Below are 25,502 nucleotides of genomic sequence, written 5' to 3' on the forward strand. Positions count from 1 at the left end.
CATTCTTCAGATACCAAGTCCTCTAAAGGATGTTCTCATTTGAGGAACAGTTCCCACTTAACCCCTGTCTAGCTGGTTAAAAACACTCCTGAGCAGCACGCGTAGGTTATGTAACCCAAATGGCCACACTAGCTTATTACTTTTTCTTCTATTGAGTAGGTGTCTGTTTCTTACCAGTAGCAATTCAGTATCTAGAATGAGTTTCTGCTCTCCATATATGGTGCAGTCCAAAAAATAAATAAGTAAATTATGATGCGTAAGCTTCTTCTAGGCAAGGAGTAAGTCTGCAGCCTTATATTTGAGAGAGAGCTTCAAGTTCAGGGTTTCTACCTATTGTAAGCCCACAGTTATTTGTCAGATGAAAGAGTGGGTGACTTAAAAGAAGATACTGATTTTATTATAGTAAGATATTCAGCCACTTAAGTACCAAGTCAAATGCAATGCTCCCTTACCTATTTATTCTGAATGGCTTGGATTATGGTTGAATGCTTCTTGAAGGCAGTTGAACAATGACGTGGTGCCATGGTCAAGCCAGTATATCTTGCCCTTTGGTAAGTACTGCCCTTATAAAATTAACACAGACCCTGGCATTACTTCTGCTGATATACAGGTACCCTGGTGCATCCTAGAACTCAGTAAATATTTGTTTATGAATCATAAGAAGAGATCTACTTCTGATTCATGAAGGCTGTCTGATCTTTTAATAACTTTTATTTCACTGGACATATTGATAATCTCTTTAGTCTGAGGATCTAATTTTAAAAAAAAACAGCTTTATTTAGATATGTGGTGTACCATAAAATTTTCCCCATTTTAAGTATACAATTCAGTGGTTTTGCATATATTTACAGAGGTGTGCAGCCATACCAATAATCTAATTTTAGAACATTTCCATCACCCTAAGAAGAAAATCTATGTCTGTTAGCAGTCACTCCCTATTCTTCCCCCACTGCCAACCCTAGGCAACAACTAGTCTACTTTCTGTCTCTGTAGATTTCCCTATTCTGGATATTTTATGTAAATGGAATCATACAGTATGTGGGAATCATACAGTATGTGGGCTATTGTATCTATCTTCTTTCACTCAACATGCCTTCAAGTTTCATCCATGTTATAGAATGTATCAATACTTCATTCCTTTTTATTGCTGGATAATATTCCAGTGTATGGATATACCACATACTGTTTATTCACCAGTTGATGGACATTTAGGTTGTTTGTACTTTTTAGCTATTATGATAATGCTGCTATGAACATTCATGTACAAGTTTTTGTTTGGATATATGTTATAATTTTTCTTAGGCACATACCCAAGAGTGGAATTGCTGGGTCATATGGTAACTCTATGTTTACCATTTTGAGAAACTGCCAAATTCTTTTCCAAAATGTCTGAATCGTTTTATATTCGCACTAGTAATTGTGACAAGGCAGTGTATGAGGCTTCCAATTTCTCCACATCCTCACCAACACCTGTTATCGTTTGTCTTTTTTATTATAGCCATGTAGTAGATGTGAGGAGGTATTTCATTGTAGTTTGATTTGCATTCCCCTGATAATTAATGATGCTGAACATCTTTTCTTTTGCTTGTTGGCCGTTTATATATCTTCTTTGGAGAAATGTCTGTTTGAATCCTTCCCCCAGTTTTTAATTGGGTTAATGCCCTCTTGTCATTGAGTAGTAAGAATTCTTTATTTATTCTAGATACAAGTGCATAATCAGATATGTGATTAGCATATATATTTTCTCCCAATCTGTGAGTTGTCTGTTTACTTTCTTGATGGTATCATTTGAAGAACAAAAGTTTTAAATTGATAAAGTTCAATTTATTTATTTATTTTTTTGATCACATGTACTTTTGATGTCATACCTGAGAAGTCACTGCGTAACCCAGGGTCACAGAGATTAACTCCGATGTTTTCTTACAAGAGTTTTAAACTTTTAGTGCTCACATTTAGGTCTTTGATCCACTTTGAGTTAATTTTTTGTATGTTGTGAAGAAGGTGTCCATTCATCCTTTTGTGTGTGGATAGTCACGTGTCTCAGCGTCCTTTGTTGCAAAGACTGATCTTTTCCCCATAGAATTGTCTTGGCACCATTGTTGAAAATTGAGTGTCCATTTGTAACAAAATACTGTTTTCCTAAAGTTGAAAGTTGCTACCATTAGCTCTTAAATTTTAGCGTTTTTTTAGTACTTAGTAGAATAGTAGTTGCTTTTTAATCAACAGATCTGAGGGAGAGTTCCTCCTCTTCAGGCATCTGTCTCATTTGTAAGTGAATGGATTTTGTCCTTAAATCTTTGGAATTGTTGGTGACTTCCTCATTGCAAAGATAAGAATTGATATCTTGAGTCTTCCACCTAAAATTCTGACACAATTAGGTAGGGAACCACTTAGGAAGCTGTAAAAATAATCTAAGTGCTGCGAGATGCTTCGAACCAGGTGACGCCTGGGAGTGTGGAAAGAATCTGAATATACTGTGTCGTATGGTTGACAGGATTTGCTAATGGATTGGATATAGACGTGGGAGAACGGAATCAAGCATGACTCCAAGTTTTAGGCCTGAAAAACTGGAAGGATGAGTTGCCATTAACCAAGATGGGAAGAACAATGGTTAGGGCCCTGTTTGGGGAGGTGATGGAAAAGATCTGTATCTCAGTCTTAAATATGCCGTGTTTAAGATGCCTGTTAGTGAAACAGAATTGTCAAGTCTGAGCCAGCTTTTCTTTGAGAAAAGATGTAATACATAGAATTTTGTAAGAGCTTTTGGTGGAGCATAGTTTAAATCATCTAACACATATATACACACACATACTTTATGGTGTATAGATTACTCAGGATGCTTTTTACTGTAAATAAAATAAGTAAATAATTTCTTAAAACAATAAAATACTAAATGTGACGTTGTCAGAGAATTAAAATGATTATAAAAGTCCTAAACTAAGAATGCTTTCTAAGTACAATTGGGATTCTTTATATCAAGCTTTATTTTGGGGCATGCAGATCTGGCTGTAAGATCTCTGTTTGTATATTTAAGATAAAAGATGTTTTCGCAGCATGGTATTGGCATAGACATAGACGTATAGATCATTGGATAGCAGAATGAAAATATGTTCCCACAAATATCTGGACAATTGATTTTTTTTTTATAGAGCACAAAGGCAATACAGTGGAAAAAGGATAGCCTTTTCAATAGTGCTGGAACAGTTGGATATCCATATGCAAGAAAAATGAACTTTAATCCCTGTCTTTTACCATATGCAAAAATTAATCCAAATGAATCAAAGACCAGTGAAAACCCAAAGCTATAAAACTGCTGGAAGAAAACACAGGAGAAAATTTTTTCTGTCTCGGATTAAGCAAAGATTTCTTAGATGAATAAACTGAACTGCTCTTCAAAAGATGCCACTAAGAGAATACAGAGACAAACCACAGACTGAGAGAAAATACTTGCAAAGTATATTATTTGATAAAGAATATATAATGAACTCAACAACACAACTCAAAACTCAACAACAACAAAAAAGACATTAAAAATAGGCAAAAGATTTGTACAGACACCTCACCATAGAAAGTATACAGGTGGCAAATAAACACATGAAAAGGTGCTCAACATCATTAGTCATCAAGGAAATGCAAATTAAAGCCTCAGTGAGATATCACTGCAAACCTTAGAATGACTGACTAAAATGAAAAAGACTAACTATAGGCCATTTCATGGACGCTGGGTTTGCGAGAGCATCTGCGGGTGCCCGGCGGGAGGGGACCGGAAAGACCCAGCTGAGGGTGTGTGGATTTGAGCCTCCGCGTTTCTAGCCCAGGATCTCGAAATGCATCGTGATTCCTGTCCATTAGACTGTAAACTTTATGTAGGTAGTCTTAGAAACAATGGTAGTGACCGAATTGGAACAAGCTTTTGGCTATTGTGGACCCATCCAAAGTGTGTGGGTTGCTAGACACCCTCCTGGCTTTGCTTTTGTTGAATTTGAAGATCCCAGAGAGGCAGAGCTAGATGGGAGAACACTATGTGGCTGCCGAGTAAGAGTGGAACTGTTGAATGGTGAAAAGAGAAGTCGAAATCTTGGCCCACCTCCTTCTTGGGGTCGTCACCCTCAAGATGATTATTATTTTTATTTATTTATTTATTTTTTTTGGCTGCATTGGGTCTTCGTTGCTGCGGGCGGGCTTTCTCTAGTTGGGGTGAATGGGGGCTACTCTTTGTTGCGGTGCTCAGGCTTCTCATTGCGGCGGCTTCTCTTGCTGTGGAGCACAGGCTCTAGGCGCGAGGGCTTCAGTAGTTGTGGCACGTGGGCTCAGTATTTGTGGCTCATGGGCTCTATAGAGTGCAGGCTCAGTAGTTGTGCTGCATGGGCTTAGTTGCTCTGTGGCATGTGGGATCCTCCTGGACCAGGGATCGAACCTGTGTCCCCTGCATTGGCAGGTGGATTCTTAACCGCTGCGCCACCAGGGAAGCCCCTCAAGATGATTATTGAAGGAGGAGGCCTCCCTCGCTGCAGAGCCACAGACCTCCAAGACAGAGAACCTTCTCCTACAGCTGGAGCAGGTCCCTTTCTAGAGATAGGAGAAGAGAGAGAAATTGCCGTCCTGGGAGAGAAATCACAAGCCGTCCCGAACTTTCTCTAGGTCTCGTAGCCGATCTAGGTCAAATGAAAGGAAATAGAAGACCGGTTTGCAAGAGGAGGAGTGGTGTACAGGAAATAACTTCATTTGACAGGAGTATGTACAGAAAATTCAAGTTTTGTTTGAGAATTCATAAGCTTGGTGCATTTCTTTTTTAATAAATTTATTTATTTATTTATTTTTGGCTTCATTGGGTCTTCGTTGCTGCACACAGGCTTTCTCTAGCTGCGGCAAGTGGGGGCTACTCTTCGTTGTGGTGTGCGGACTTATTGCGGTGGCTTCTGTTTTGCAGAGCACGGGCTCTAGGCGCGCAGGCTTCAGTAGTTGTGGCACGCAGGCTCAGTAGTTGTGGCTCGCGGGCTCTAGAACGCAGGCTCAGTAGTTGTGGCACACGGGCTTAGTTGCTCCGTGGCATGTGGGATCTTCCCAGACCAGGGCTCGAACCCGTGTCCCCTGCATTGGCAGGCGGATTCTTAACACTGCGCCACCAGGGAAGTCCAAGCTTGGTGCATTTTTAAGATGTTTTAGCTGTTCACATTTGTCTGTCTGTTGGCACAGTGACGCATAAAGGTGTAATTCTCTATGGTTTGAAATGGACGATATGAGGCATATAATATCAAGAATTGTTACTTTACAATGTTCCCTTAAGCAAAATTGAATTTGCTTTGAATTTTAGTCTTGCGTAGACTGATAATAAATCTCCAACTCCTGCCCAGCTAAAGTATGATGTTTAATATTATGGAAACAAAACTGGCAAAAATTGAAAAGACTTTTTCCATAGCTGGGATATGGTATGCAGCTGTAGTTAAGCAAGCAGTCTTTAAAACCTGCTGTGAACACAAGCCAGCAGGTAAAAATTAAAGCTGCACCCTTAAACTAGATTAGAGGTTTAAAAATTCCACTTAGTGTTCACACTGGACAAGAGGTTGTCCAGTTGGTGTAGAATCGAAGAAGTTTCAAGAAATTAGTTTACCTTTGCTTTAGGTCAGAAGTTCCTTCTGTGATTGCTGTATATGAATACATAGCTCTTTGTAACATTATTTATTTGGAAATTTGAGACTAAAATACCGGTGTCCTGCCAGTTTAAGGGTACACTGTAGAGCTGAACTTTGAGTTGCTGTGCAAGATTTTTTTTCATGCTGTCATTTGTTATATGTTTTGTGAGAATCCTTGGGATTAAAGTTTTGGTTACAAATTGTTGTTTAACCTGAAAGCCTGTTTTTCCTTGCAAAACTAAAATTTGAGCTTGGTACCAAGTCCAGGTATAACATTCCTATTGGAAGCCATACTTATATTTTCTTGTAAAGTACTTCTGAAAATAAAATATTAGCATAATTGTGTAATAGTTGAACCCACCATTACCAAAGTTCTTGTCCCATAGAAGGCAGTTGGTTACACAAATCTTATTTTGTAAGAAACACAGTTGCGGCTTTTGAAGCGAAGGGAGTTTTTGGTTGTCCACCTAAGTGATGATACATTTTTAGGAGTAGAAGCCAGTTCAAAGTCCATGATATTCAGTGATCAACATTTTAAGTAGAGCCACCTGATACATTATAATCCAAAGTTTCCCTTAAAAAAAAGGCTTTTATCGTTAGCATGAAAGCTTTACACAAAACTTTAAAAATTGCTTCCATTTTATATAATTTGAGGTGTTTCATGGGAATCCTAAGTTGATCCATCATGATGTAAAATTCACTATATGGTTCAAATGTAACAGTGAGAATTGAATATGGAGGCATGCATAACCTTGCTCTTAGAAATCTAGAGGAGGTGTAATTTCAAATTTTTGTGCCATTAGATTAAATCATAATGCAGCAACAACAACAAAAGACTATACTAAGTATTGACAAGGATATGGAGGATCTTGAACTCTCATATACTACTGCTGTTGGGAATGTAAAATGGTACAACTCATTTGGAAAACAGTTTGTTGATTTTTAAAAGTTAAATGTGCACCTACAGGGTGTTATAGCCGTACTGCTTTGCATCCCACACTTAGGTATTTACTAAAGAAAGATGAAAGCATATACGAAGACTTGTACTTGAGCGTTCATAGCAACTCTATTTGTAGTAGTTCAAAACTAGAAACAAACCAAATGTTTGTCAACAGAAGAACTAAAAAACAAATGTGGCATACCCATACAATGGAATGCTGCTCAGCAATAAAAAAGAATTAAGTACTAATACAAATAACAACCTAGGTGAATCTCAAAATAAGTATGTTGAGTAAAAGAAAGCCAATAGTATATGCTGTATGATAAAGTGCAAAGGTTTCCTGAGACCAGAATTTTGAGAACCTTTGCCCTGTAGAGTCAGGTGACCCTTAGGCTTGTCAGACACATGAGGGTGCAAGTGTTAGGCTTCAATCTGTAGTAGGAAGCAGAAGTTGAGAGAATTGAATATGTATTCTAGGAAGATAACCTTGGCAGCATTCTAAGGGGTCCCAGAGAGGGGAAGTTTAGAAATAGGACCAGTTGGGGGGGCATTACATTTGGCCTTGACTTAGGGTCTAGGTAATGGGAGGCGGACTCAATAGAATTGATAGAATATATCTCCAGTTAGAGGGAAGGGAGAAACCTGCCTGGTATTTGGGGGAGGCAGGTGGGGGTCATCATCTGAGATTGAGAATCCTGAAGGAAAAGCAGGTTTGGGGCAGGAAGGAGGCGGGTGGACTTCACTTTCTTAAGGATGAGCAGAATCTTTTAACTGTAAAAAAGTCTAAATTATCAACTTTTTCTCTTAAAAATGTACTCTTCCTATCTATCATGTTAATTATATTTTGTAAAAGATTCTGTTTCATTCATTTAAGCCTTTTTCCTCCCTTCGTCTCTAGATATCATTGACCCTGCAATCCTGCGCCCAGGCCGCCTGGACAAAACACTCTTTGTGGGTTTGCCACCCCCAGCAGATCGTCTCGCCATCTTAAAAACTATCACAAAAGTGAGTAAAGGAAATGGTATATTTTTGTGTATGTTTCTTGCATTTTAAGTACAGATAACTAATCATTTAGGGTGCCTAATCACTGTCTTTTCTGTAGCTTTAAATATTTGCCCAGCCTGTAAGATCTTTGTTACTTTAAAGGAATTGTTCTCAGAGCGTATTTGGAATGGAACAGAAGCTTTTGGAGATGAAAAGTAAATAGATATAGGCCTATTTTAAATATCCAGAGAAAAATTGAGTTTTGAAGCCACAACGTTGAATTCTGTCCTCCATGTTGGTATGTGCCAACTTTTAAGATGCCTGTACAGTACTGACTTTGCTCTTTTTATAAAAATCATAAGCAGTGCATACAGAATACAAAGAAGAAAGCAGATCACCCTAAATTGAACTACTGCAAAATAATCTGCATTAACATTTAGTGTAGACATCATTCCAAACATCTTTATGCAGAATGGGTTGTTGGATGGGTGGATGGTTGAGTGAATGAGAAGGAGGAAGGGGAATAAATTTAACACATTATTTAAATAAAGTTAAATTTATTTGAAATTTAACAGAAAACAAAACTAAAGGAATTATTAAACTTCCAAGTACACGTTTCATTTTAGATGGCATCAGTTTAATTTCTGCTCTGAAAGTTAGATGATTAGCATTCTTGTATTTCCCTTTTTCCACTTACCAGCTTTTGTTCCCTGTATATTTTTTATTTGCCCAGTGTCATCAAGTTTACGTTCTGTTCTAGAGTCATATTCTTAGTTTCACATTTAAATAGATACAGTACTCACAACCAGCACTTTTGCCACAGCTTTTATGTTTTCTAGTTTATTTCTATTTTGTCATTTGGTTGACTGTATTTCATCATCAGGTTTATTCCATTTATTAGTAGTTTATTCAACTGTATTCCTCAAGTTCTTTTCATGATTAAGAATGTCTGCCTGTTGTCTTTATAATTAAATGATATATTAGCTTTATACTTAAATGATATATTAAATGATATAATTTTTCCCTGGTCGCACAGTCTTTCTGGTCTTTGTAGAAATTGCAGCATGATTTTGGGCATTGAATGTGTTTGTAAAATGTCTGAGGTCAGTCTGATCTTTGTTTTCTCTTTGGTAGGTGACTTGCTTTTTCTGCTTGGATCCCTGAAAAATTCTTTATCTTTGAAGTTTAATAACTGAAATAAGATATGTCCCTGTCAGTTTTTTGTTGTTGCTGTTGCTGGTGGTGGTGATAGTGGGGTTTTATTTTGAGTAGTGAAGAACTAAAGTCTGGTGTGCCTTTTTATTTTGTAGGTGCAATTCTTCCTTCATTCCAGGGAAATGTTTCTGTGTTGTATGTATGAATACTTTTTCTGTATCATTTGTTGGATTTATTTCTTCAAGGTCACTGATTATTCTTATATTAGATACCCTTTGTCTTCTGTATCTTGTCTACTTGCTTTATTTTTTATTTATTTACTTTTAAAATTTATTTATTTATTTAATTTTATTATTGGCTGCTTTGGGTCTTCGCTGCTGCGCACAGGCTTTCTCCAGTTGCGGTGAGCTGGGGCTACTCTTCGTTGTGGTGCGCAGGCTTCTCATTGCGGTGGCCTCTCCCGCCATGGAGCACGGGCTCCAGGTGCATGGGCTTCAGTAGTTGTGGCACGTGGGCTCAGTAGTTGTGGCTCATGGGCTCTAGAGTGCAGGCTCAGTAGTTGTGGTGCAAGGGCTTAGCTGCTCCGTGGCATGTGGGATCTTCCCGGACCAGGGCTCGAACCCATGTCCCCCGCATTGGCAGGCGGACTCTTAACCACTGTGCCACCAGGGAAGCCCCTGTCTACTTGCTTTAATTTGTCTTTTTCTACTGCACTCTACCGCACTGTGATTAAACTTGAAGTCTTCTCTTTTTTTCCTTTTTTCCTTCCTTTCATTGGAACTCCCAAGTTCATGAAATGAACTTGATTGTTACTTCATCCATACCTTCTCTTTGTCCCGGTGTAGAGTGAATGAGTTCTCTCATCACCCTCTCACTCTACCTGGAACTAGTTTTCCTACACTTCACACATTACAATTTGAGGTCTGGTTAATTGCTTTCTTTCCACATTTTTATAGCCTGGGGGTGGGAAAGAGAGCTAAGCTGGTACTGATTTGACCATTATAAGGAAGCCTGAACTTATTCTCTTCTGAAAGAGACCCTGTGAAATGCCTGATGCCTGGACCTGCTCTCTTCATGCAGAGCGTGTCTCATTCCTATGTGCTTGTGCCCCCAGTGCTGTGCAGCTCCTGGGGAAAGGCATACCTTGGCGGTTCTTCCTGATTCTGCTGAAATCCCCTGATAGTATATCTGAATGTTTGTGTTTAGCTTTTCCCAGGGATATCTGCTCCAAAAACTGCTTCTCTCCAGATTGGAATCTTAATGGACATTCATAAGATTTTGTTAGCTTCTTTCCTCAGTGCTGCTTCCCAGGAATGGAGGCCTAATTACTAGCCACTCCAGAATGATCTCTTTCCTTGGAACCCACTTTTCAACATTTACAACATAAGGTTTACCCCCTTTCTTTATTTGGTTGCCACTGGTAAATTTTTAAACTTAACTTTTTTTTTTAGTATTTTCCTTCTGTGTTGGCAACGGAAGATTCTGTGTTCCTACTTCACTGGGCCACCCTTACTTAAAAGTGCACAGAGCAGTGTTCATAACTGTCTCCCGCAGGAGGGGGAACAGGAGGATAACCAGCTCTGGGGGTTAACAAGACCCCACTGACAGCAGTGTGGAAGCCAGCTTGGAGGAAGGTGAAAGGAAAGGTTGTAAAATGAGGCATGCCGGAACTAAGGCAGTATCAGGGGAATAGCAAAGAGGACATAGATGTGAGGACTATTTAAAGATTTTAATTAATAGGACATTGGATTAACTATAGAGTTAGGGGTGTAAAGAAAAAGGAAGATGATTTCTCAGCTTGAGCAGCTGAATAGATGGTGGTGTCTGTCAGCATAAGAGATTTAGGAATGAGGAGGAGATGTTATTTGAGTTTCAGGTGCTTGGGCACTATCCAAGGGGAGACGTGTAGCAGGATGTTAGTCCTGTGGTTGGGAGTTCAGAGGAGTCCTCTGGCTGGGTTATGGTTTCGCCTGTCATCAGCACATAGCTGGTGGTCAAAGCCATGAAAACACATTGCTTTAGTTCAGTGGCTCTCAACCTAGGGCAGTTTTACCATGACCAACAACCCATCTCACCCCAAGGGCAATGTCTCGGGACATTTGTTTATCACCAAGGCAGGGGAGTGATGGTGCTACTGGACATGCTACAGCATACAAAACAGCCCCACAACAAAGAATTTTCCAACTCAAAATATCAATAATGCCAAAGTTAAGAACCCCTTCTTTAGTTATATGTACTTGTTTCTTTGTATCAATCAAGTTTGATAATGAATGCATCAAGGCATTTCTCTCCCTTTCCTTGGCTCTGTCATTAGAGACTATGATAGTGAGATTTTGTTTGCTTTGGTTAATGTCTATTTAGATCTTCTGCCCATTTTTTGTTTGGGTTGTTTGTTTTTTTGATATTGAGCTTCATGAGCTGTCTGTATGTTTTGGAGATTAATCCCTTGTCGGTTGCTTCATTTGCAAATATTTTCTACCATTCTGAGGGTTGTCTTTTTGTTTTGTTTACGGTTTCCTTTGCTGTGCAAAAGCTTTTATGTTTAGTTAGATTTGTTTATTTTTGTTTTTATTTCCATTACTCTAGGAGGTGGATCAAAAAAGATCTTGCTGCAATTTATGTCAAAGAGTGTTCTGCCTATGTTTTCCTCTACGAGTTTTATAGTGTCCAGCCTTCCATTTAGGTCTTTAATCCATTTTGAGTTTATTTTTGTGTATGGTGTTAGGGAGTGTTCTGATTTCATTCTTTTACATGTAGCTGTCCAGTTTTCCCAGGACCACTTATTGAAGAGACTGTCTTCTCCATTGTATATTCTTGCCTCCTTTGTCATAGATGAGGTGACCATAGGTGCGTGGGTTTATCTCTGGGCTTTCTGTCCTGTTCCATGGATCTGTATTTCTGTTTTTGTGCCAGTACCATACTGTTTTGATTGCTTTGGTTAACATATGTGTGTATGTATGTATACACACACAGGCACATTTATACAATCCTAATTTGTTTCTGTAAATTTCTTATAATGATATAATGATGATACCTTCACACTTGCCTGTGGGAGATCACTAATTAAAGGCAAAGATTGGAGTAATAATTCATGAGGTATTTGGTGTTGAGGGCCTTACAGATTTGGATCCAGAAGAATGATTGGCTCATTCTTCCAGACGTATGTCATCCACTGTATGGTACTCAGCACCGTGGAACAAGTTTACACTTCCTTCATCTAGAATTTCAGCGCTATTTGCTAAAATTGTTAGCTCTTGGACTCAGGGGTAAAGGCCCCACTTCAAAGATAAAATTATTAGGAAAATAAAATACTAGAATATTAACCTAAATGAATGATCTTCTAGTCAGTCAACAAGTATTTATTGTAAACTAAATATATCCCTGGTTGTGTGTATACTGTGAGGAGACTAAGACACATAAGACAGTCCTTACTTATAAGGAGCTTTTCTTCTAGATGAAAAGATAATATGAATGTTTATAAAACAACAACAGGCATATTAATTCATTCCTGAGAAAGGGAGAAAAATGAAGGCAACTGAGTAACCTAGAGATTTCAACTACATAAAGAAATATAAAGAAAAAAGTCAAGAAGAAAACATAGCAAAATATGAACAGTGCTTGCCTCTTGGGGATGGGCTTACAGGTTACTTCTTCTGCCTTCTCAGGGCCCTCCAGTCAGAGACCAGGAACACACTTGGAGTTGAACAAGCAGGGCTTGTTTCTCTTTGAAGTGAGGGAGGACCCGCACCACAGAGAACTGTGGGGCGACTCAGTAAGAGGATGTTAGAAAGGACTTCAGTGATTTGTGTTTGTGTTAGGTTTGGGAAGAGTTTAAGGGGCTTTGCTCTGAATTGCTTTCAAAAACCAGGCATTATTCTGTGATTGAGGGTCTTAATAAATCTTACCAAGAAGGAAGACTAGACCAAGGCTAAGGCTGTGATTGGTAAAGAAGCAGCTGTCATTTACACTAGCCGGGACAGGCAATGTTTGACCATTCTGTGGTTTGGACAGTGTTCACATTTTATCTGTGTTCAGACATGATTATGCAGGAATCTTGTTTTTCTCTTGATCCATCCTGGTCACCGAGTGGCCTTCTCTGATGTTGATGTTCTGTGAAATTGTTTATGTTCAACAGGAGAGCACCACTGCCTAGCTGTGAGGGCCCAGCCAGCTCGTAGCGACACCAAGGCCCACTTGCTGGATGTCAGGGCCTGCTTGTCTCTGTCTCAGTGGCTTTATATTTCCAAATTTTCTATCATGAGCATATATGCATATAGCGGGGGGAGGGGTACAGAGAATGTTTTGTGGGGTTTTTTTTTTAAACAGAAACATAAATGTTGAGGTTAAGGAGGAAGGGCCTAGAATTAGATAGAAAGGCCCTTTGGGCAGCCTCCATGCACAAAGTTGTGACTATAGAAAGAAAAGAAACCAGAAAAAGACATTTTGATAAATATCTATTTGACTTTAAAAGCAACTTTTGTGAGATTGTGGTTTAGACTGTTATATAGTCAGTTCTCAGCATCTGTCTATGCTAAAGGCAAAGGAGGGCTTTTGGCTGTTTATTCTTAGACTGTATTTTTGCAGCGGTTATGGGCGTGTCGTGTTCTCAGACCCGCTCCAGAGGAAGGGACCCTGCACTGGCCTGAGTGACGGTGCACTTTCTGTTGCCCTCTGAGGAGAGCTGCTTGCACTGCATTTCACATCCTTATCTTTTTCCCTCCAGAGGCCTTGAATGTTTTTGCTTAAAGATCTTTGTTGATGGCTAAAGCTAAAGCAGGGTAGAGGGAGAGGAAGCAGAATCTCTAATTTCAGGGCAGAGTCCACAAGGCAGACCTCCTGCCCATGGCAGTCTTTATAAAGACTCAGACAAAAGTGAGAAAAATTGGCCTTTTTAATGTTTAATAAACCTTTCTATTTCAAAGTTTGCTGGCTTTTTACTTAAATTCCCCAGATTGTTTTATATATACTATTTCCTCTTTTTCCAATTAATACTTGAAATATTTTGGGGAGATTAGAATAAAATTCTTTAGTCTTGGTCCTAAAAATCTAAAGATCTGTGGGTCAGAGCAACTTCTCAGTATCTTTTGGAGTCTGAGTTTCTTAAGAGAAAAACAAGCAATGACATACTACTTTTTTTATATATTCTATTTGGTGTTTCTGGTAATGATGTGGTAATAAGAGGTTTATCACTAAAAACCCCTTGGACAAGTAGAACTTTTTCTTAATTTCTGTTTCTTCCTATAAATGTCATTAAAACTTACCCTTATCTCATAAAGTCAGAAAGGTTATTTGATGTCTGCCAAGTGCTTTGAGGTAATATGCAGTCTTTAAAATAGTGATAAAAATTCCACTAAGAGACCCAAAATTCTCAATATGTTTTTTAAAATGTGCCCCGTAAGACTAAAACATATAACATCTCACCAAGAAACATATCCGTTAAATTTTCATGAACTAAGATAAGAATATCTGATATAATAAAAAGTGATATTTATTAAGCACTTACTGTGTTCTAGGTACGTTACAAATATGAATATGCTTAATCCTTGCAACTACCTTTTGAACTGTTTCAATTGAATATTTAAATATTCAAATGAATATTATTTCCATTTTACTGATGAGCAAACTTTATCTCACAAAAACAGGATACAAAGATGTGTGTTTTTTTCTTTTTTCTTTTATTGAAGAAATATAGTTGATTTACAATGTTGTGTTAATTTCTGCTATACAGCAAAGTGATTCAGTTTTTTATATATATATATATATTCTTTATCATATTCTTTTCCATTATGGTTTATCACAGGATATTGAATATAATTCCCTGTGCTATACAGTAGGACCTTGTTGTTTATCCATTCTGTATATAATAGTTTGCATCTGCTAATCCCAAACTCCCAATCCATCACTCCCCCACCCCCCTTGGCAACCACAAGTCTATTCTCTATGTCTGTGAGTCTGTTTCTGTTTCGTAGATAAGTTCATTTGTGTCATATTTTAGATTCCACATACAAGTGATATCATATGGTATTTATCTTTCTTTTTCTGACTTCACGTAGTATGATAATCTCTGGGTCCATCCATGTTGCTGCAGGTGGCATTATTTCATTCTTTTTTATGGCTGAGTAGTATTCTGTTGTATATATGTACCACATCTTCTTTATCCATTCATTTGTCAATGGACATGTAGGTTGTTTCCATGTCTTGGCTATTGTGAACAGTGCTGCTATGAATGTAGGGGTGCATGTATCTTTTTGAATTAGAGTTTTATCCGGATATATGCCCAGGAGTGGGATTGCTGGATCATATGGCAACACCATTTTTAATTTTTTGAGGAACCTCCATACTGTTTTCCATAGTGGCTGCACCAATTTAACATTCCCACCAACAGTGTAGGAGGGTTCCCTTTTCTCCATACCCTCTCCAGTATTTGTTATTTGTAGCCTTTTTAGTGATGGCCATTCTGACCATTGTGAGGTGGTACCTCATTGTAGTTTTGATTTGCATTTAGAGATATGTGTTTCTATGTATATGTTCAAAGACTGGCAAGAAATTGCAAAGTAACAGTTACCATGTTATCGTGGTACGATTATGTTAATTTTCCTCTTTATTTGTTTTCCACTCAACTATATGAATAAAAATCATTGCTGATTGCAGACTCTGTTATGTGCTATAAGAATAGATTTCTGTGACTCAATATAGATGTAATTATTGAAATAACATAAAAGTTGTAGCACATCTTGAATTACTTTTTGAACCTGAGTTTTCCATAACGTATAATGCTTAATCAGAATTATAGGATTACACATCAGAATAATAGTGTAAATGGGTCATAACTTCCCTTTTTTTTAAGTTATGGTAAGAGGACTTCCCTGGTGGCACAGTGGTTAAGAATCCACCTGCCAATGCAGGGGACACGGGTTCGAGCCCTGGTCCAGAAAGATCCCACATGCCACGGAGCAACTCAGCCACAACTGCTGAGCCTGCACTCTAGAGCCCACGAGCCACAACTACTGAAGCCCGCGCGCCTAGAGCCCGTGCTTCGCAACAAGAGAAGCCACCACAATGAGAAGCCCATGCACCACAACAAAGAGTAGCCCCTGCTCGCCACAACTAGAGAAAGCCCGCGCACAGCAACGAAGACCCAACGCATCCAAAAATAAAGAAAGAAAGAAAGAAAATAAGTTTTTAAAAAATAAATTAAAAAGATAAATAAATCACGGTAGGATGTGTCTAACTTAAATTTACCATTTTAACCATTTTTAAGTGGACAGTTCTTTGACATTAGTGCATTCACATTGTTGTGTGCAGTCATCACCACTGTCCATCTCCAGAACTCTTCGTTTTGCAGCCTGAAAATCTGTACCCGTTAAACAGGAACTCCCCATTCCACCCTCCCCCCAGCCCTGGCAACCGCCATTCTACTTTCTGTCTCTATGAATTTGACTACTCTAGGTACCTCATATGAGTAGAATCATATTATATTTGTGGGCTGTAACTTCTTAAGAGACTATTTTCCTTTTTCTAATAATTCTTTTGGTTCGGCTTTCTCTAGTTATGAAATTATTTGAGATATCCATTAGAGCTTTATTAAGAGATAATAAAAACCAGTAGTGAAGAAAACAAAGGATAAAAAGTTCTAAATATTTAATATATATAAATATTTTAATGATTCTCTAAACTATTTATATACTTGGTTTTATAAGCTTTGTAATATGCCATTTAAAATTTTCTCATTGCTCCCACTTGACAATACATAGAATTCACCTGCCATTTTACTTCTTACTGCAGGTCACATTCTTACTGCCACATTTCAGTTAAGAATAATTAGATTTTAATTATACAGACATTCCTCAGCCCTTATTTCTACTAATTGGAAAGTAATGTTGGGGCTTCCCTGGTGGCGCAGTGGTTGAGAATCTGCCTGCTAATGCAAGGGACACAGGTTTGAGCCCTGGTCTGGGAGGATCCCACATGCCGCGGAGCAACTAGGCCCGCGAGCCACAACTACTGAGCCTGCGCGTCTGGAGCCTGTGCTCCGCAACAAGAGAGGCCACGATAGTGAAAGGCCCGCGCACCACGATGAAGAGTGGCCCCCGCTTGCCGCAACTAGAGAACGCCCTAGCACAGAAACGAAGACCCAACATAGCAATCAATCAATCAATAAATCTTTAAAAAAAAAAAAAGAAAGTAATGTTGCTATTGAAACTTTTGGAAGTATCCTATGTAGACCACACCCCCCAGAAAAAGGCAGTTTGTTACTTTCTTTCAATTGATAGTATTTTGGGGGTTTATTTTTCTAAAAAATTAATCTCCTAAGAATTAGAAAATTTCGGGAATCTAAATTTCTAAGAATTATTTTTCTAAAATATTACTTTTAGATAAGCATTTGTTTATTGTGTTCCTTTATATATTGAGCTTTCTCAAAAGATTTAACTTAAAGAGTGCCCTAAATATGGCAAGTTGGCAATTGCTCCCCGTATGCAGTTGTGAGAAAAATTTCTCCTCTGGGTTCTCATAAAGAAGACCCTCAGTTGTGATAGACGTTTTTACCAATATCCCTATCATAAACACAATAATAAGCCTTTCAGGACTGAAGCTGGTGGTTCTCCTAATGTAAGCTGCGGACATAACTAAAAGCCAGTTCATTAAAAACAACTTCATGAAAGGTCAAAGAAATGCACTTTGAGGATGTGTGAGCCTTTATGAAAGTCCGGCTTGACCCAAGAATAGAATTTAGATATTGAGAAGTATAAAAGAATTATCCTCAGGCAGTCCTCCATGAAACAATTTCTTATGATTGAGCTTTTGATTAAAACAGGACAGTAGGGACTTCCCTGGTAGCACAGTGGTTAAGAATCCACCTGCCAGTGCAGGGGCACGGGTTCAATCCCTGGTCCGGCAAGATCCCACATGCCGCAGAGCAACTAAGCCCGTGCGCCACAACTACTGAGCCTGCGCTCTAGAGCCCACAAGCCACACTACTGAGCCCACATGCCACAACTACTGAAGCCCACATGCTCTAGGGCCCGAGAATGCAACTACTGAGCCCGAGTGCCTCAACTACTGAAGCCCGCATGCCTAGAGCTTGTGCTCCGCAACAAGAGAAGCCCCCTCTTGCCACAACTAGAGAAAGCCCGCACACAGCAACGAAGACCCAACACAGCCAAAAATAAATTTAAAAAAAAAAAAAAAACAGGACAGTAGATAGTTTGAGGTAAAATTCTCTAGCAGCACAGGGAACATCCATGTGCTGGGTGACCATCAAGGTAGGGTTGATAGTTTCTTCCTTCCCTCCTTCCCTCCTTCCTTCCTTTCTCATTGCGTTGGCTTCTCTTGTTGCGGAGCACGGGCTCTAGGCGTGTGAGCTTCAGTAGTTGTGGTGCATGGGCTCAGTAGTTGTGGCTCATGGGCTCTAGAGCACAGGCTCAGTAGTTGTTGCACACGGGCTTAGTTGCCCCGTGCATGTGAGATCTTCCCAGGCCAGGGCTCGAACCTGTGTCCCCTGCATTGGCAGGCAGATTCTTAACCACTGTGCCACCAGAGAAGCCCTAATAGTTTCTTAAGAACATTAAAGAATCTCAAAAGGGCTCATGCCTAATGAGGTAGCCTCTTGCCCCACCCCCTACCTCCTGCTACTGGTAGATTGAGGGACTCAACAGGGCAGTGTCCTCAGGCTTTCCCACTTCCGACATAACTTGGAAAGTCCAAACATTTCTATTCTCCATCATGATAAATCCTTATTACCTGTTCATCATCACTATTTAAACAAGACTTCCCCTTCCCCTCCCAAATATAGCACCAAATTATCTCTGCTTATCTGGAGATAAGATACTGGGTTTGGGGGGGAATTCCCTGGTGGTCCAGTGGTTAGGACTCAGTGCTGTGAACCCGGGTTCAATCCCTGGTCAGGGAACTAAGATCCCACAAGATGCATGGCCAAAAATAAAAATTTTTTTAAATTAAAAAAAAAGATGCTGGGTTTTTTTAATTACGAAAATACGCAATAAAGATTTGGGGCCTTACCAAATGTCCATTCAGTTGCAGATTTGAACTTCAGAACTCAAGTTTTTAAATTCCTGGTTCAGTGTTATTTCCACTTTTCAGAGCTTTTTATTAAAGTATAATGCACGTACAGAAAAGTAGACATATCATTAAATGTCCAACTTCATGCGTTTTTATAAACAAAACCTTCAAGAAAGAATATTAGCAGTTAATTTCATGGAGACAGAAAGTAGAATGGTGGCTGCCAGGGACTGGCGGGGGGGGAGTAGGGGAGGGGAGGGTTGTCCCTTAACACAAAGTTCCATTTTGGGAAGGTGGCTGGTTATGTTTTAGAGATTGATGGTTGCACAGTAACGTGAATGTAATTAATGCCACTAAACTATACATTTTTAAATGGTTAAAATGATAAATTTTGTTACGTAAATTTTACCACAGTAAAAGAGAGAACATTACCAGAGCCACAGAAGCTGGCCTCCTGCTTCCTTCAGGCACTGCCCACCTCTATCCGCACAAGGTTAACTGAGGAGATTGAAGGACACTTACGGATCACGCAGTCTGACCGTCCAGTTTTACACACAGCCAGAGGGAGAAAAGAAAAAAGCACAAAGATTGTTTCCTGAGGTCACACAGAGAGTTTATTTTCCCATGTTTATTTCGCAGGTCAAAGTGGATTGAATGGGAAACATAACTGTTTCTTGAACCTGTGTTAGATGAACATTTGCATTTTATCAAATAATAGCAGCTAGCAGATGTACAGTTGATTAAATTCTTAAACATGCCCAGCTGGGAGGACATGAGAGGACACCCTCTGAGCATGGACCAGAAGCAGGTGATAGCTCAAGGTGCTGGGTCGTCTGACCCTCTGCTTGGAGCACCTGCCGAGCTAATATTTACACTTGAGGCTTAATGACATATGTTTATTTACTTTTTTCCTGTGTGTTTCTTCTTAAACTGTTTATTTCCATGTAGTATTTGCTACCAAAGAAAGACAATATGCAATGTAGATTTAAGTTATGAATCAGAATAAATCAGAGTAATAAAGCAAATACTCACAAACCTACCATCTTAACAATGTCCTGTACTTTAAGTCACTAAGAACTGTTTTGTTTGCCTCTGCAGTTTAAGTCACTAAAAATGTTATTAAATATGTGCTGTATACATGCAAGGTACCGTGTTAAGTGGTGTTGGAATTCTAAGGCTGTTCTGGTACTTGTCCTTTCTAGCATCTCTTAGTATGAGCTGAAGGGGAATTGGCACCAAAGTCAGGGTTGAGATTTAGATAAAGGGTTAGGAAAGAACACATTGAGCACAGAGGGCTTTTGGCTTTTTTTTGTAGAGCAATTTGCTGATTGTTCTCTCTTGGCCACGTTCAATGTTATTTCTCCCTTCCTAACCAGCCTCACACCAAAACTAAGCACATATGCACATCAAAACTAATCACTGCTTATGTACTTGCCATATCAGGGAAAGGAAGTGTGATTCTTCACCTTTGGAAAGATTGAGGGTGATGGGTTTTGTTCTTGGTGTTTTGTTTTTGCTATAGTACTTACAGAGTCTTCAGACTTCACCAGCATAAATTGTTTGCCTTCAGCTTTCCCAAGTTTGGGATCTACTTCTTAACCTCATTTCTCAAAATTGAAATTTGTAAAAATCTGTAACACTAGTCTGGGAGTCAATTATATTCATTTAGTCAAGCAGCCATTACTATTTATTTAGAACCTATTATGTGGGAAAATATAGATCTTTAAAGCCTCAATGAAAGTGGATTTTTCTCTCTTACTCAGAATGGCACCAAACCCCCACTGGATGCAGATGTAAATTTGGAAGCAGTTGCTGGTGACCTTCGCTGTGATTGCTATACGTGAGTATCTCCATCTCCAATCAGTTAACTCTCTGAGGCTCAGTTTTCTCATGTGCAAAATGAGGGAGAATGATGTTGGGAGGATTAAATTAGGAATCCTGTAAAGCACCCAGCGTCTGGCTTTTCCTCCTTCTTCCTTCTTAGAGAAGGTACTACCCATTTTGAGGCTCTGAGGAGTTCCCAGGAGTAAGGGGAATCCTCTCATATGTTCACTCTTGGTACTCAGCTACCCTGACCACCATCACTGCCTTTCACAAATTGTCTCTGTCGTTCCAGAATATTAAAGCAGACATTTCATTACCAGCTGCCAAATTATCGAGGTGCTTCAGCATTTAAAAGAAAATAATCTACAAGTTTTTCAAGCCTCAGAATGCATTTTTCACAGCACACCTGTTAATATTCACACAGCCTGTAGTAAAAGCAGGAGGTCAAATATTTCTGCCTTCAGCTTTCATATGTGTGTGGTGGTGGTTGTTTTTGTTGTTTCCTACATGTGTTTTTAAGTAAATTTGTTAACTCTCCTAATTTTGGTTCACAGGGAAGAAAATGAAATTCACATTGGACTAACAGGGGACATCTCTCCCTCTGGCTTATTTAAAAAACCCTGTTGATTGTCCACAATATACTAGGGTGTTCATGATATTCCTCTAGGTCAAGGTCAAATAATGTGCTTTCTGAAGCTAAGTCAGTCAAGGAAAGCAGTGTTTTAATCTTTGAGGTCTTCAGGAGTCTATTATTCAGCAGTGTAAATTTATATCCAAGGAACATAGCCACTGGTACTGATATAGGCACTCGGTTCTTTCCAGTTCTGGTTGAAGAATTTCACATAACCGTCTCTCTCTTTTTTTTTTTTTTTAAATAAATTTATTTATTTATTTATTCATTCATTTTTGGCTGTGTTGGGTCTTCGTTGCTGCACGCGGGCTTTCTCTAGTTGTGGCGAGCAGGGGCTGCTCTTCCTTGCGGTGCGCAGGCTTCTCATTGCGGTGGCTTCTCTTGTTGCGGAGCACGGGCTGTAGGCACGCAGGCTCAGTAATTGTGGTGCACGGGCTCAGTAGTTGTGGTGCACGGGCTGTAGAGCGCAGGCTCAGTAGTTGTGGCGCACGGACTTAGTTGCTCCGCGGCATGTGGGATCTTCCTGGACCAGGGCTCTAACCCGTGTCCCCTGCATTGGCAGGCGGATTCTTAACCACTGTGCCACCAGGGAAGCCCACATAACCGTCTCTTATTAAGATGATTCCACTTGAAACCATGCTGGTCATTTTTAGGGCATGTGGCCGGGATCCAAAGTTTAATGTCCAGTTTTTTCATATATGAACATTTAGGGATCTGAGTCTTGATCTTTGTTCTGCCACCTCAACCCCAACGCGCCTGAGAGATTTGCCGCACTCTGGTCAGGACTCTTGGCTCACTTAAGAAAGCAGTGACTGTCTCAGTGAAAGGGAAATGGTCCCCCAGGCCGTGGTGGTGAGGGGCGTATGTAAAAGCCCTACCTTACCTTTAAGGAGAATGTCTCTCTTCCCCTCATTGGGAATCAAATGCATGCCAGTCTATAATTAATGAACTTACTGCTAAAGAAAGTAAGACTTAAGTGAGTAGTTTACATGTTTGGGTGCTAAAATCTGAAAAGATTTTCAGTTGGTAGCAGAGGCAGTTTTGATGGCAGAACTTACCCTGGGCCAAATCTTCTGGATTATACCACGTAAGGAGTCAGTTAATATGGGTTAGGGTTAAAGTTGAATGTTGTATGTTTTGAGTTTTAATGCCACTGTCTTCACGGTTTGAAAGGCAGTATAATACTACAGTCTTCAGCTACTTGTTACATTATTGGTTAATGTGTGTGATTATTAAATAATGTTACAAACCTAACACGTAACCAACAGAAAGATTGGATTCAGTTAATAATTTAAACTCTGTGGGTCTTTAATTTTATTAGTTACGTGGATTGTCACATTATATGTTAAATGTTTGTCTAGAAATGAGGTTTTTAATCCCCCAATTCAAAATCTTTCTCAAAGCATCTGTAAGAATCCTGTTAAAGATGTAATGTATTGAAACACCAGTCAGCCCCAATGTCTTTCATTGAACTCAAGAGCCATGCTGACTCAGCATATTACACAGAACCATTAAATGAAGGCTTGTTAGTTCTTGTCATATTTTAAGTAATTTATGATGTATCCATTCAGGTTGAGCTTGAATCAAGTGCATCAAAGACTTTTTAGCCTTTGTATTTTCCTTTTTTGAACTAGGGGTCATAAATGATTTTTTATATAAGCTTAGTTTAGACATTAGGTAATATACTAATGGTATATACTGGTAATGGGCCAGTTAGCACTTTAGCATGGGCCTTGTGAATGAAAATTTTACAATAAATAATGTATAAGTTGCTTTCTACTGACTGGTTGTTTTAGACTTTTTATATTATCATTAGTATCTATAGTGATTAGCATGGGAATATTTATGATTCATTGCATTGTTTCCTTCATAATTTCCTTTCTTCTGAAAGTTAGAAATATTTTAGGTGAAAACTAAAAGCTCTTTCCTACTGACCATGATCAGTTTATCCCACCTTTATTGGTTAGTGTCTTTCCTGATTGTTTAATATGTGACTTAAAAAGAAATTGCTGTTAGAATTTTTTCTGGGCTCTTGCAGTGTCTAAGAATAAATGAATAAGAACGGTTCTTTTATTACAGGGGTGCAGATCTCTCTGCTTTGGTACGGGAGGCTTCTATCTGTGCCTTGAGGCAGGAAATGGCAAGACAGAAGAGTGGAAGTGAAAAAGGTACAGTTCTCTACAGAATCTCTCAGTCCTAGTTAATTATGACTCTGGATACCTAAAATCACTGTTAACCTGGAAAATGTCCATTTCCTAGCATCTATCATCTGTGATATTAAAACTGACATTTTTCTGATGAGACCTTTAGCAGCTGTTCTGGAATATTACATAACCTCTGTGGCTGACAACTACAATAATAGCAAAGTTATTTGGTGCCTAATAAAATGTTTTCTGTCTTTCCTTATCATCATATACAAACGTTTAGAGTTAGGCAAGTAGGTCCATTTACTGTCTTCATCATGAGTTTGGTCTATTTATCAATACAGGAAAACTTTCTCATTCTTTTTCTAAGGTGATACCTACTTTCCTGTTAAAATGTAGCCTAAATTGAAGAGCTTAGAAAACACACAAACAAGAAGTAAAAATTGAAATAACTTTCCATATACTTACATTTTCCTTTGGGGCCATGTCAACAGCTTTGCATTGTTCTTCGCATTTGACAGTGTCTTTGATTGTATTATTTGGGTTACAGAACAATTCATTTGTGACCTGCAGGCCAACCATGCCAAGTACAGAAATAACCTCTACTTTGCTTGGTTCCTGGGACAGTTGTTTGATCAGTTGCAGTGAGTGGCCGTCTTCCTTACAGTACTGTCGAATACCTTCTTCAAAAGACCTGCCTTGTCCTCAAAACCTGTACTTTCATCTGAAGTTCAAGTCTAGGTTGATCTCCTTTTATTCAGTAGATTTCCCAGAAGATGTCTTTCTTTATTCATATTATTTGTTTTATTCTTTTCCCTTTTTTCTTTGGCTACCAGGAATCTTGGAGCTAACTTTTCTTTGCAGTTGCAGTAGCATATGCTTAGATTTGTCAACACACGTATCTTGATTGTGAAGTCCCTCATTTTTTTGGTTGTTTAATTTAAGATTCAGTTATCTGAACTTCTTTTATTGTAAGCTATTTTAAGTTCGTTTTGGAAGTGGATGGGATATAATTAGCAAAATTAGTATGTCTTATAAGAAATCATTATGTGGTAGTATGCCACCTGAGAGCTGAATCTGATGACTCTCTTTGGATTTGTCACTAAAAATTAGCAGGCCTCTGTATATGTATTGGCCGCTACTAATAATTCTGATTGGGGACTTCCCTGGTGGTCCAGTGGTTAAGACTCCATGCTCCCAATGCATGGGGCCCAGGTTTGATCCCTGGTCAGGGAACTAGATTCCGCATGCCGCAACTAAAGATCCCGCATGCCACAACGAAGATCCCACACATGGCAACGAAGATCCTGCGTGCCACAACTGAAACCCGGCACAGCCAAATAAATAAATAAATGTGTTTTTTTTTTAATAATAATAATTCTGATTGGATGTTACTTTATAAACGTGTAACAAATTCTGACATCCCTGCTTTGCTACAGTTTGCATTTGCAGCTGCCTGTCCTTCAGGGACTTTTCATTGATATCTTAACAGAACCTGAAATCAGTAATGGCATTCAAATTCCATTTGACCTGTTCAGCAACACATTGTATTTTACTTTTAGGTAAATACACTACCTTAATATCTGTATAAAATTTACTATTTTAAGTATAAATTGTCATCACTTAAGTTATCATACTAAAATTGTAAACCAAGCCTTATTTAACATTTAGTTATTAAATTTCTCTTACTATGTGATGGCATAACCTTATAAGAAATTAAAACACCCTTCTATTCCAGTGTTGTGATATGACCTATATATATTATGTATTATGATATAATTCCATAACATCTAATTACGTGTATGCCCTCTTGAATACTATGGAATTCTACTTTCCATTCTTAGTTAAATTTATTTGAATTATCCTGAAAGAGAACAGTTCTAGTTCTTCTTCATGAACATTGCCATTTAGTTAAAGTAAACAGTACAAAGATAACAAAGGGTTATCTGTTTATGAGTGATAGTTTTCTTTGGGTGGTACTGCATTAAAATCTGAGGAGCAGAAGGTAGGGAAAATGGGGAGATACTGGTCAAAGGTTACAAACTTCCTGCTACAAGATGAATAAGTTCTGGGGATCCAGTGTACTAATTAGCAATACTATGTTATATACAGTTAACCCTTGAACAACATGGGTTTGAACTGTGCAGATCCACTTACACGTGGATTCTTTT

General features: G+C 38.8%; 1 protein-coding gene and 1 pseudogene across 5 annotated transcripts in view; both read left to right on the forward strand.

Moving 5' to 3' along the window:
- NVL (nuclear VCP like) overlaps positions 1–25,502 on the forward strand; it is a 107,737-nt gene that overhangs the window by 62,932 nt on the left and 19,303 nt on the right. For all 5 annotated transcript variants that reach the window (XM_036850541.1, XM_036850514.1, XM_036850531.1 and 2 more), the window contains 3 exons: positions 7,472–7,578; positions 20,496–20,572; positions 23,267–23,355. In XM_036850541.1, coding sequence (XP_036706436.1) covers positions 7,472–7,578; positions 20,496–20,572; positions 23,267–23,355 — 273 coding nt within the window. The remainder of the gene's footprint in view (positions 1–7,471; positions 7,579–20,495; positions 20,573–23,266; positions 23,356–25,502) is intronic.
- LOC118894366 lies at positions 3,828–4,775 on the forward strand (annotated as a pseudogene).

The sequence above is a fragment of the Balaenoptera musculus genome, chromosome 1 (assembly GCF_009873245.2).
Source record: "Balaenoptera musculus isolate JJ_BM4_2016_0621 chromosome 1, mBalMus1.pri.v3, whole genome shotgun sequence".
In the NCBI taxonomy this organism is placed as follows: domain Eukaryota; kingdom Metazoa; phylum Chordata; class Mammalia; order Artiodactyla; family Balaenopteridae; genus Balaenoptera; species Balaenoptera musculus.